At 33.0% G+C, this 13,347-nt stretch overlaps 1 protein-coding gene across 8 annotated transcripts in view; it reads left to right on the forward strand.

The window, feature by feature from the left end:
- Nucleotides 1-13,347, forward strand: part of LOC106462325 (spectrin beta chain-like) — a 120,715-nt gene that overhangs the window by 59,453 nt on the left and 47,915 nt on the right. For all 8 annotated transcript variants that reach the window (XM_013922229.2, XM_022389549.1, XM_022389542.1 and 5 more), the window contains 5 exons: nucleotides 594-857; nucleotides 2,993-3,123; nucleotides 6,376-6,562; nucleotides 7,411-7,611; nucleotides 8,102-8,310. In XM_013922229.2, coding sequence (XP_013777683.1) covers nucleotides 594-857; nucleotides 2,993-3,123; nucleotides 6,376-6,562; nucleotides 7,411-7,611; nucleotides 8,102-8,310 — 992 coding nt within the window. The remainder of the gene's footprint in view (nucleotides 1-593; nucleotides 858-2,992; nucleotides 3,124-6,375; nucleotides 6,563-7,410; nucleotides 7,612-8,101; nucleotides 8,311-13,347) is intronic.

Here is a 13,347-nt window from a genome sequence, read left to right on the forward strand (position 1 = left end):
TCTTGTGTTAGATATCCTCATTCACATTTTGTCTGTTTTTGTACCAACTTCTAAGCTAATGCTGTAGAAGTAATAGAAGGCAGCTAATAATTATCTTCAAATTTGGTAGAAGCCGTGGGTAACAGAATATCATGGAAATATGCTACTCTCATTTATTCTCACCAAAGGCACTAAAATAAGAGTTTTTACAGAAAGTAAAATTAATCTTTCTGTAAGTCAACCCATTAGTTTGTAATATTTAATCATGTATTGACTTGGAATTTTTAAAATTATTAACATTTAAGTATACTACAAAATGAATGCACTGAGAAAAGCCAGCATACAAAAACAGTTGCTCAATATTTGATAAAATTGAAAATTAAAAAAATAAGCTCTAGTAAAATAAAAGGACTAAAGAAAACAAAGAAAAAATGTAAATAAATATTTGAAGAAATTGTTTATCCAAATTTTGAGTAAAGTATGTAATATTGTAATAATAATCTTGTTTTATGTACCCACTGATTTATTAATTTAGAGATAATTCACTGAATGGAGGTAGCTTAAGTGGCTGCATATATCTGATTACAGTTATTATAATTTTGTATTTGATGTAGGCTGGCCAAGCACTTATTGTTGAAAAACCAGACATGAAAGATATCATTGAACCTCGTCTTGAGGAGCTAGCTCAGCAATTTGAAACCTTAGGGAGGACCACAAAAGAAAAGGGTGAAAAATTGTTTGATGCCAACAGACAAGTGCTTTATGAACAAACATGTGATGATATAGATGGTTGGATTACAGATTTAGAAAATCAAGTTTTGACAGCTGAGACAGGTCAGGATCTCACCAGTGTGAACATCATACTGCAGAAGCAACAGGTCAGAACAAAAACAATGTTTTGTTGAAGAGACATAGACATATTTTTTACTGTTTAGAATAATTTTTAACTCTATTTTTTTTTTTTCAACACGGGCTCGGTGCCTGGGACTGACCTTGTAACCATTTTGTGTTTGTTTTCATGCTATAACTTTTAAATTAGTAAGTGTATGTAAACGAAATTTGCAAATTATCAGTAAACATTACAATGCTTTCATATGCAAGATATCAAGTTTTTTTTCATTAAGTCTTAAGGTTTGTTAGGCACTTTTTTTCTCGTCTCTTTTTTTCTTTTCACATGCAAAGTAATTTTAATTTTAAGATTAAAAATACTTTTATGCATCAGAAAATTTTCAAATATTTATAATCTCCAGATAGTTATCAAACATTTCTTAAGAAAAAACTTTATATTTTATCTGTTATTTTCTCTAACGAATCTCTGTACAGGTTCGGTAGATTTGACTGATCTCGCAAACAACATAAAAAATTAGGAAATAAATATAAATTATGCCTGTTTTATTCTAGAATGACAACAGATTATAACACAAAAATGTAGGTGTTTAGACTAAATAAGTTAGATCTCATAACATTATACATTTATTATTTTTATTATATTGACTTTTCACCTGTGTTTGGCTAACAGTACAGAAGTTACAATAACGAGGCACACATGCACTCATGTTACCGTATCCAATAATATAAAACTGACTTTTAGTGTTTACAAAGTGACCTGTCTTGGATGTGTTTTATTATTTCAGTTATTAAAATTTCACACGTGGAGGATGTGAAACAAAATAACTTTTTTTAGGTTTTATATATGCAGTTGAATAACCAAAAAATCACAAATTACTATATTGATACCATAGAATTCCACTATAATTTATTAAGCTTAGTAACTAAACTGTATTTCTGTCTAAAAATATATGAAATTTTGCGCAGACTAAAGACAAAGCCTACCTTCTTGAAATCTTGGTTTGAAAGAATGAGATGGTGTCTTAACACTACTAAATGGCTGAGAATGCCACTAGGGGGACATTCTGAGCTTTCGATTGCTTATTCACGAGTAATATACTGAAGTTAATCTATATAAGGGACTGTTTCCAAAAATGGAAAGAGGTGAGTGGGGCCACTGTATATGATTCAGTATATGAGCGATATCTCAGCAAATAGAAAAGATATGAGGTTCTTATTTTATTTTCTAGCTTATAAATATCGGTAAGTTGAGTTCCTAATTTGTATGAAACTATAGACTTAGTATTTTAACATCACAAACATTTAATTTGAACCAATGCACCATTCAACATACCACGTGACACACAAAAATCGATGTTTAACTGTTTTTTTTATTTACTTTTAAATTAAGAAATTGAATCATGTATAATATTAAAATTTAAATTATAATCTACAGTTTGATATCACACTTATTGACATAAATAGTAGTTCAATAAAATTTTGAATGCGAGTCGAGAAACGCGATGACATGGCCTTTGACCCATGACCCATCTGGAAAGAGTTAAACTGTTTTTCCCTTTTCAACAAAATGCTCATTATGTTTTCATAATGTTATGTAAATACTCATATAAGCTGAACCTTTATTCAGTTTATTGCTTACTTCAGTTCTTTAAATAGCATAAATGTTTGAGGGTTTAATAAAGAGAAATCATTAAATTTTATAGTAAAAGTATCTTATAGCCAACTCAAAAATCAGAAAATGATATAGGAAATATTTTTGAAAATATGGAATATAACTAACAGATTTTTTAGGGATATTGAATATTAATTTTCTTATTCCATTTTTTTTATTAAGCTTTTCAGAAAAACAACAACAAAAAACATAGGAATGATATAGGCAGATGCATGAAGGAAATAGCACTTCTGTGTGTGTGTGCAGGTGATTAACTATCAGAAATCTATTTTCAGATTAGGAAAATGTTAATCTGGTGATATACATGCATACTTTGAGCCTGGTCCATTGGTGGGTCAGCTGTAAGTTTATGGACCTACAATGCTAAAATCCAGGGTTAAATTGTCCGCAGTGGACAGAATGCACATAATCCACTATGTAGCGTTGTGTTAAAGAACACATAAAGTTTAACCTTGTTTTTTTTTAAGATGCATTTTTTTGCCTTTGTTATAGATGGTAGAAACTCAAATGGCAGTAAAATCAAAACAAGTGTCAGAACTTCAAAAACAGGCTGAGCATCTAGTGAAAATGGATCCAGATAAAGGTGGTGACATTCAGGAAAAGAAGGTCTATGTACAAGACAGGTAAGATTGAAATGGGTTGAGTCCATATTTTTATAAGTGGCAGTGAGGAAACTTTTTAAGTCTGTGTGTCTGTATCAATACTTTTTTTTTGCAAAAGAACTAAATGGTTTTAATAGTCCAAATAACTGTTATTTCAAGAATCTATTTGTATCAAAGGAATGATTAATTTATGTAATTACAACAAAAACAATATATCACATTAACCACAGCCTACTTATATTATAAGTACATTACGCAGCTCTTGTCAAATTTCATTCCAAAAATATAACTAGTAGATGAAATTGTTTAAAACTTGACAGTAACTTTCCTGAAGGCATGTAGTTTCAGAAAAGTAAATTATTTAATTTTGATTTACTTAGTTTTTATGCATTATCAGCTTGGAAATTCTATGCCCATAAGTTTGTCTATTGTGATGATAAAACAGTCACATCAATAGTGTAAATAGTGTTCAATGTGGTAGACATATTTCACACCCGCTTAAGATATTTTCTCACTGATTAACTCAGACACATTTGAGTTCTAAGCACTAGGCCTAAACCACTTCTAAAGACCTTGCATTCGCACCATCAAAAATTCTTAAGCCTAACACTTAAGAATCAGCTTTTGTTCCTAAAATTATATTTACTTTGAGTTAAAATTGCAATATAATGATTAAAATAAATGTTAAAACAATATAGCATATTTTTAGATTCTTTAAAAATCATGAAAAGTCTATCTGCCATGCGTTTCTTTTTCAAATGCAAGATTTTCAAGACATGTAACAACAGGTAGTGTGCTAAACTGACTATAGTCTCAAACTAAAGCGTCAATTTTTATATTAAGCACCACACACTTCCCTATGTTATCACCGTATGATTTGTCAAACATGAGAAACATGAGGTGGCATCAAAATTGACACCTTACGACTAGGATTGGTTAGAATTTTAAAAGCTACGGTTGAACACACCCAGATGCCATTTTATGAAGAAAAAAAGACTACAGAAAGATTTAAATGCTGATCATAGATGGTAGAACAAGTGCTAAAGTGCAAGGAAAAATTTTTAAATTTTGAAAGAAAATGTTTTAACCTTAGAGAGTGCTAATTTACAGTCTGAAACATATTTTAGACTTGTTTTATTAAATTTCTCTTTAAACATAATTAACCCTTTTGCGACAGGCTCAATATAAAATACACAAGTTTGTATACACACTTGCACACATTAACTATTTATACTATGACTTTTAATGCAGTATGTGTATCTTCACAAAATTTGGTAGACTTTTAGTAAACAGTACAAGTCTTTCATACACAAAAAAATTAGATATTTTAATGAATTATTTTTATTGAAGATTTGTTTGTGAATATATTGAGTCTGTTTTGTTACTAGTCCGAATGTGAAGTGATTTTCCTGTTATGATTAAAAAGACTATTCTTCATCCCTAAAATCTGTGAAGTGATTTTCCTGTTATGATTAAAAAGACTATTCTTCATCCCTAAAATCTGAAATATGAAATCTGTAAAAACCTCCTAAATACATTTAAAATGTTTGTTTTCAGTAAAACTTTATATATTATCTGTTATTTTCTCTACCCAAACTCTGTACATGGTCGGTCAATCTGACTGACCTCATAACTACAGAAAAAAAATTAGATAAATCTAAATTACTCTTTTTTTACTTTCTAGAATGACTTCAGATTGTAACATGAAACTACATTTGTTTATCCGAAGTAGCTTTAAATTTGTGACAATGTACATCTATTTATACTTAAATTTTATTGTTTTGTTGCTCTGTGATTGCCCTTTGAACAACTTACTACTATATTCATGTCATTATAAGTTGTGAATCATTTGGGGAATGTGGAGCTCATGTTACGCCATTGAATTACCCACGAGCTACTCGCATGTTGCTTCATGAAACATTTTTATTATATTATTGTTATTATTTTACTTAATCTAACCTAAAGAGACCCTTAATTTTACATTTTAGCTATGTGTATATATAAAGAATAAGCATGAAAAGCAAGAAATAAAGTACTTACCCTGGTCTTTTTTTTTTGCTGTCACCTGTAGATGACACTTAACCCTACTTTTTTAAGCTAATTTTTATTTAATTATATAATGCACCAAAGAACATAGAATAATAACATGCAAAAAACAGAAAATTTCCCCTAACCATCACAATTTTTCTGGCTTTCTAACAATGCAACAAAATCATTCAAGCTAGTCGTTATCTTTCCAGTGGGAACAAAGCTTGTACTGACTGAGAAATTGACAATTCTCTGTTCAGAAAGCAACCTAATATAATACATCATTTGATAGATGAAAACCTTGACTTTCTATTGGTTATACATAATATAGAATTAAACATACGAGAGAATTAATAACAAATCCTGAAAGAGAGGATGTGACAGGTGGGTGTGGCAAGAGGGATCTGATTTTCTATTTGATGACTATAAAATTATGGTTTGTCTGAGAAAAGACGATTTTATAGTGGGTAATTTACATTAAATTTTGTACTTATTGGAGGGGTGGTGAATAAAATAGAGAAAAGTGGATAACTAGAGAAAATACCTTTCTCATACTAGGGGAAATTCAGGATTTTTTAAATGTTGCCTTATAGAATAATAACTTAAATCGTATATACTATTAACATATGGATTATTAGCTATAATTTTATGCTATACTAATTGGTATAACATAAACAAATAGTAGTTTAGCTAAATTTTGAAAATAACTTGCTAAAAGACCGTGACATGCGCATTTAGACCCACCCATCACGAAAGGGTTAAATAAAATAATTTAGTAGAAACAACTTAATATTATAGTATTATTTAAAAAATTAAGTTCTTAAGTACAAGTTCAAATAAGTTCCTTGTAATTTTTTCAATTCACTGGTATAATTTTTCCCTCAGGGCAAGACAAAATGGACATGGTTACTGAAAGAGATATCTGATGTCAACCTTGTTTTATACTTTTTTTTTACTTGATTGGGCTCACAACAGGAGTACATATAGTGATTTAACTTTACAACATTTAAAAGAGAAGTTGGTGTACTTTAAACTATATTTAATTAAACCATATGTTTTAACTAAAGCTGTAGAAGTTTTTATTATTCATAATAATTGCATATATATGAAATTAATGTGATAAATGTTCAGGAATTTGTAAAATCAATTTTAAAACTAATGTTTTTGAGATTAACAGTGCTGAAAAATGTATATAATTAAACCTAATTTTCAAATGATATTTAAAACATAGTTGTATGATCACAGATTTCAACGGCTTGAAGCTCCTTTACAAGAAAGGAAATCTCAGCTTCTGAAGAAGAAGGAAGCCTATCAGTTTCGTAGGGATGTGGAGGATGAGAAATTGTGGGTACAAGAGAAGATCCCATTGGCTCTCTCAGCTGAGTATGGAAACAGTCTTTTTAGTGTGCAAATGTTAAAAAAGAAGTACCAGGTGAGATTGAAACATGACTAATTCTTTTTCTTTTCATTGCTATATATGAATTATTGTAATTGTATACCCCAAATTCAAGTTTTTGAACTAAACTTTATGGGCATCTGAGGAAAACAAAATGCTGGAAATCCATTTTATCTTTTTTTTTAAATTTTACAGTTAAATCTTGCTGTTTAAAACAAAAGATGAAATAAGATTTTTTCTATTGTATTTCTTGTCTTCATCATCTTAATTTCTAATATAATATTTTATATTTAAAACTAGTTACCAATATATTTATATGAATAATAAAAGAATGATATATTGATTCAATGAATGAAAATTTCAGTTAAAATTATGCAAATGTTTATTCTCTTTTGTGATTATAATATGAAATGTAAATTTTTTTTGGATAATTAGTATTCTTCTGTGTTTGTTTTTCAGTTATTTTATACATAGCCAGCTGAACCTTTTCTACATTTATTGTTCATTCTAATAGTTTTGTTTAACTGTAAGTGTTTCTTTGTACGTACACAACTGATTCTTTGTACTTGTTATACAATATGATATTTTGAGGTAATTTTTAGTCAATCACTTTGTTCAGAGGTAATTAATCTTTTCATGAATTTATTATTGAAGAAATTTTTATGCAGATATTTGATCAGTAATTTGCAGTAATTGTAACTGAGTATATATGTGTGTGTGATTAAAACTTCCTTATTGTTGAGCCAATTTGTATGTAGATAAACAAGTGTTTGCTTTGTGTGGTCAGTAGTCAGTTATTTTATATGGAGATCCTTAAAACTTGTACTATTTTTTAATTTAATCTTAAACAAGTAAAGAACTTATACTTTCATTTGTTTTTTTAGTCACTTCGTACAGAGATAGATAATCACGAGCCAAGAATTATGAATGTTTGTGGAAATGGGCAAAAGCTGATTGAAGAAGGCCATGAAGCTGCTGAAGAATTCCAGAAACTTATTGAAGAGCTTCTTGATTTATGGCAAAAACTAATTAATGCAATGGATATTCGTAGAAATAAACTGGAAGAATCTGAAAAAGCACACCAGGTACATATATATATGTTTTGTAACATTAGAAATATCATTGTGTAAATCACAGCATCTGAAAAGAAGAAACGGCTTATTACTCCAAATTATTGGTTGTATGGTATCTTTATTTGTTGTAAGCAATAGTATTTTGAATATGTTTACTAATTTTCAGATTGTCTGTAGTTATTTCTGTTTTTTTTGTCATCCAAGACTGATTGCCCATCTGCTTTTACAAATTCTGTTCAGTTCTAAGGTGTATTAAACAATATATTTTTAAGTATATGTTTTAATATCATTTTTGAAAGGTGCTAATGTTCTGAGATATGTTTAACTAAATATTTTGTAATAGGATTAAAATTTTTAATATTCTTAGTTTGAATTAAATAATTTTATTTTTTCTCACAAAATTGGTATTCAGTTAATGAATTTTTTTGTATGTGAAGTGAGTGGAAGTGTCAGTACCTTATAATTATTACCAAGTATTCAAATTGTCCTTGTATGTTTGCAGTATTATTTTGATGCATCTGAAGCAGAAGTCTGGATGAGTGAACAGGAGTTGTACATGATGGTAGATGATCGTGGTAAAGATGAAATCAGTGCTCAGAACCTAATGAAAAAACATGAAACCCTGGAAAATGCTGTTGAGGATTATGCAGTTACAGTCAAACAGTTAGGAGATGTTGCTAAACAACTTATTGCAGAGAGTCACCCAGATAGGTAATCAAAAATTATTCTAAAACACCTGTTATCATTACAAAACAATAAAAAAAAATATATCTTATCATATATTTGCTTGTGTTTTTTTAAAAATGCAGTATTAAAAAAATTAATGATAGAACTCACTTTTGCAGAATGCATTTTTAAATTAAAATATATTCCAGAGCTTTGTTTTATTCTAATATTTCATGTATAAATCTGGTCTTTTTTTCATCATTTAGGTACCTACATTTTTTGTCTATTATGGGTATAATTTTTGTAATATTGACTTTCTTGGTTAAGATTACATAAGTTATATTTGAAATCAAGTTGAATGTCTTTCAATTAAAATTTGTAGGTATTGGCCATTTTTTAATTTTTGTACTGACTAAGTAATATATTCAAATAATGTTTGCCTCATAAGACTAAGTATATATATATTTTAAGTTTGACCTTTCTTCGTAATTAAATAATATCATGTAAAGTTCTTAAATATTTTTTAAACATTATTTGTTGAATCATTTGCATAAAAATAACAAAAAAGTTTTGTTTTTGATTGCCAAACTTGTAGTCTGATTTGGTTTAATCGAGCTGTGATTGATTTATTCCCTAGATAAAACTAAGATATTAAATGTAATTATTATTGATAAAATTTATGCTTCCAAGACAGAATAGTTATATCCTTTATGCATCTGTCTATGAAACTTGCATGCCACTAGCCTTAAACTAATCTCCCTTAAAATTCACATCAATGTGAACTGTGCTGGTTCCTGATGACATCATCATGCAACAATAGCCCTCTACCAATAGAAAGGGACACAACCTCCATATGCATTAACTTCCCTTAAGCACTTGCACTTGAAATAACTTCATTCTTTTCCTCAGCATTACCTTGAAGAAATATGTTAATTTTTTTAAAGTCTACTGAGATTTGCAATTTTCAATGTAACTTTTGTTTTCATTCTGCCTTTGTTTTTATTTCAAAAGCATTCATTAACCTAATGAATTCTCAAGTGACGGTGATTTCTACTATGGCTTCTGGAGGCTCATTGACTGTTGAGGATGTTACAGCTATTGTACAGTGTGTTGTGGGTTCCCTCATGCATACTTTTCCTCCTCCAATCCTGTCCCTTTGGTTAGCATCCTTTCTTCTCAGTTTGTGAATGACCAGCAGGACAACAAACTTCGCTGACTGTTCCCCACTTTGGTTTGTTTTGGGTACTGCGTTACTGGTTGGGGAAAATCCTCAAGCTTCTGATCTATTTCGGGATGTGATTTCTCAGGTATGTTTTATATTTCTTCTTTGGCATGTGTCTTTTGATTCTTTCCACTCTTTACTCCAGGAAACCAGTTTTTGGGATAATATTTTCTTCCTCCCTCACCTAATATTAGGGTTCATACTGATTCCTTTCTCAAACATTTCCATACTCATACTCACATGCTTCATTCTCCTCGTATTCTTGACTCCTTTGTCCTGGCCACCAGCAATTTTTCCTTTCCTTTTCTAGATTCCCAGTCTTTAGAATCTCTTTTTGCCTGCTTGAGGAGTGGACCCTTTGTCCTCTATTTCACTCTCTAGTTCCCTGTTTTTAATGTCTTCTTCTTTTCTTCACCACTCTCTTACAATCTCTCTGCACCTTTTGTTTGAGGCATTTCATTGTGCTTCACTGGGGTTTTCTGGATAGGTTTGTTCCCTTCTCTCTACCATTTTAGCCTGTACCACATCTTCTCTTTTGTTCCTTTTTACTTGATTCCTCTGCTGCTAGAACTTCTTGGGTCAAGATGTGCCGCTCACTAATGTATGCCTGCACCTTCTTTCACATCTCCTTGATATTTATCAGGCTCCTTTTCTTTGCCTGAAAGTCTTTGGTAATGTTTGTTTCATTGTAGACCTGAGTGGAAGTAGACCAGCGTCAGTCCTCATTATCTTCCCTAGTTTCTTCTCTTTCTCAACCGTGCCCTTCAACTCTTGGCAAGATCAGTCTATCACTACCTTTCTAATTATAGTTTCCAGATCTTCCTCTTCTTTCTGTCTTTCTGACACCTGATTTGTTGCTTATCTCATCAATGATATCCTGTTGGGTCGGGCCCTGTGGGTGCCTGTTTGTCCACTTAACTAGGGTTTGGTGTCAGTTTTATACTGAGAGATGGGTTTTTCATGTTTTCATTCATGGTCTCTCTCATCCCCTCTTTTGTCTTCCCATTTCCTTTTCTCCTTCCTCCAACTCTGTTTATCTTCAGCATGGATTTGGTCTCTAACATTTTCACCAAACATGCCATACAGAGAGTATACACTCTCTCTATAGATGTTTTACTCTGGTGTCTGGTTATTGATCCTTCATCTCTAAACTGGTGTCTTGTCATTCCATGGTTCCAGCTGGAGAATTTCTTTCCTCTCCACTGGTCTTTTTCACCTGGTCTATGGGTGACCAAGTAAGGCATATTGGACACCTATATATCTCATTTACCCCACCCTCCAAATGTTTTTTCTTTACATTTCATCCATTCCATCTTATTAAATGCTCTTCCCTTCAGTGTGGCTTCAACCCATTATGTTTTCAATCAATCCATGACGGCCTTCACTCGCTACTCTCACAGACTGGGGCTGTATTTCCATTTCTGCCTGGTTGAATGGCTTCTACTTGCTCATTCTTGGTAGATGTTCTTCTCTCACTCATCCCTTCTTCTGCATGAGGCTGCTTGGTTGGGACTAATTGTCATGTTTTCCAAGTCCTTTATCATGCCTACACAGATTTTAGTACATATGGGTGTTTTCTTGTACTCTCATCTCAGTCAGGTTCAGCCTTCACCTCTTTGCCTGCAAGCTATGGAAGGTCTGGTCACTGTGGTTTGTGTTTCTCATTTTTGTTTAGTATGTGAGATCCTTTCACATTTGGATACTCTGGTTTCTCAGGAATCACTTATTGCTTTAGGATGTACATATGCACTTCCTTCAGTGAATCTTGCAAAAACAGTGGAATATTTATTGGGATCAGTTGTTCTTAATTGTGAACTTCCCTTATCCTCTTCTCAAAGACTTGTCTTGGTGGCTAGACCGTGTCAATACTACGATTGGCATTCGATTACCACTCCCCTGACCAGATCTACATCTCTTCACAATTGCTTCCCTTTTGGGTTGGGGTACATCTCTGAACAACACCATGTCTTCTCACATTTGGGCACAGGAAGAGTTCATTTCATATAAATGGACTTGAATTTAACTCTGTTCATCAGATATGTTTTCATTTCCTACATCTTCTGGTAGATCTGTTGGACATGATCTACTCCAACAATTCCACAGTTGTGTCACATATCATCCATTGAGGGGGGAGACACTCGCTCCAGGACTTTTTGCTTTTTTGGCATTGGATCTCCTCTTCTAGACTCTTTCCCATGGAATTTGTTCTGTCACATGTCATATGCTGTGGACTTTGAACCTGGGGACAGATCACCTCTCTTGGCTGGACCTCATTCTACCTACAGTGTGGTCTCTCTACCCTTGGGGTTTCCATTGGTTTTACTTTTCCTTTCAGTTTCAAGCTTCTTCTCTTCTGGTCTCCAGTTCCTCATCCTTTGGCTCTGGCTGTTGATGCTCTAAGCCAGGACTGGCATCATGGTTATTCATCTTTTACTGTATGCCTATCTTCCTTTAGGACTCCTCGTTTTGGCCCTTGCCATGATATGCAACACTCCTTGTTAGATCTTCTTGGTAGTGCCTCTTTAGGCAGCTCATACCTGGATTTCTCTACTTGTTATCTCTCTCTATTACTTCAACCACACACATCCCTTTTTCATCCAAGGGTATCATCCCTTCATTTCCATGTGTAGGATTTGTTTGGTCCTTCACCCTTTCTGAGGGTGGCGGGTTCAAATCCCTATCCCACCAAACATGCTCACCCTTTCAGCCATGGGAGTGTTATAATGTGACGGTCAATAACACTATTTGTTGGTGAAAGAGTAGCCCAAGAGTTGGCAGTGTGTGGTGATGACTAGCTGCCTTCCCTCTAGTCTTACACTGCTAAATTAGGGACAGCTAGCGCAGATAGCCCTCGTGTAGCTTTGTGCAAAATTAAAAAAAACAAACAAACAAAACCTTCATCCTTAGAGCTGGACTATCCAATCTTGTAGCCTTCTTCTTATCCTATTTCTGTCACTCTTCCACTTCGTGACAGTTTGTCATCATTGATCCATCCACCACTTCGTTCATCCCAGTCATCCTATTGTGACCCACCTTTCTATCGTTTTTACTTGGTTGTTCGACCATGGTTTGTCTGTCTCCACCAATGCTGGTTATTGGGTAGCCTTATCCAATATATTTGATCTTTCTATTTAAAACAGAGTTTTCTTTTCCTGTCCTCTCCACTCTATTTTAATCTTTTTTATTCTTTGCCAACCCCCCCCCCCTCACCTGACTCCCATGCTACACTAGGATCTTGATGTGGTGTTACACCCTCTCACATGTACCCCATTAAAGCCTATGGCTTCTTGCTTTCTCTACCTTCTTTCTCTTATGACTTCCTTCCTTCTTCTTGTAACTTCTGGTTGCCATCATTTAAGTATATATACTATTGATGGTTCTCCAACTGTATTCCCCTGCATTTCTTTACTTCTCTGTTTGAACCAATTTTTTCTTCCTAACCCTTCAGCTTCTTGGGAGGGTGACCATTTTTTCTCCCCTGCCTCCCTTCCTTCTATGATCGTTCTCACTTAGCCCCACTCTTTTGTCCAGTTCAAATTATTTGGTGTTTCTTGGCACAAACTTTCCCTTTAGGGGTCCCTACTATTGTTTGTTTATTCCCTGGGTCCCCTCTTCAACCAGGAACCTCTCACCTTCTACCCTTACTGTATGGATCCATCAACTCCTCTGGTTGGTGTATTCTTCTTTGGATGTTCCAGGCTCTTTCACATTTCATCACATCTGCTTCATCTCTTATCTAACTCTCTTGCTTCTCAATTTAGCCAGCCCTTAGACAAGATCCTCCATGTGGCCAACTCCCCACACATTTGTTACTCATTCTATTGGGCTGTTTCGTCTCCCCGGGAATTTTTACCCCCCCC

This window comes from Limulus polyphemus, unplaced genomic scaffold (genome assembly GCF_000517525.1).
Source record: "Limulus polyphemus unplaced genomic scaffold, Limulus_polyphemus-2.1.2 Scaffold1142, whole genome shotgun sequence".
Classification (NCBI taxonomy): domain Eukaryota; kingdom Metazoa; phylum Arthropoda; class Merostomata; order Xiphosura; family Limulidae; genus Limulus; species Limulus polyphemus.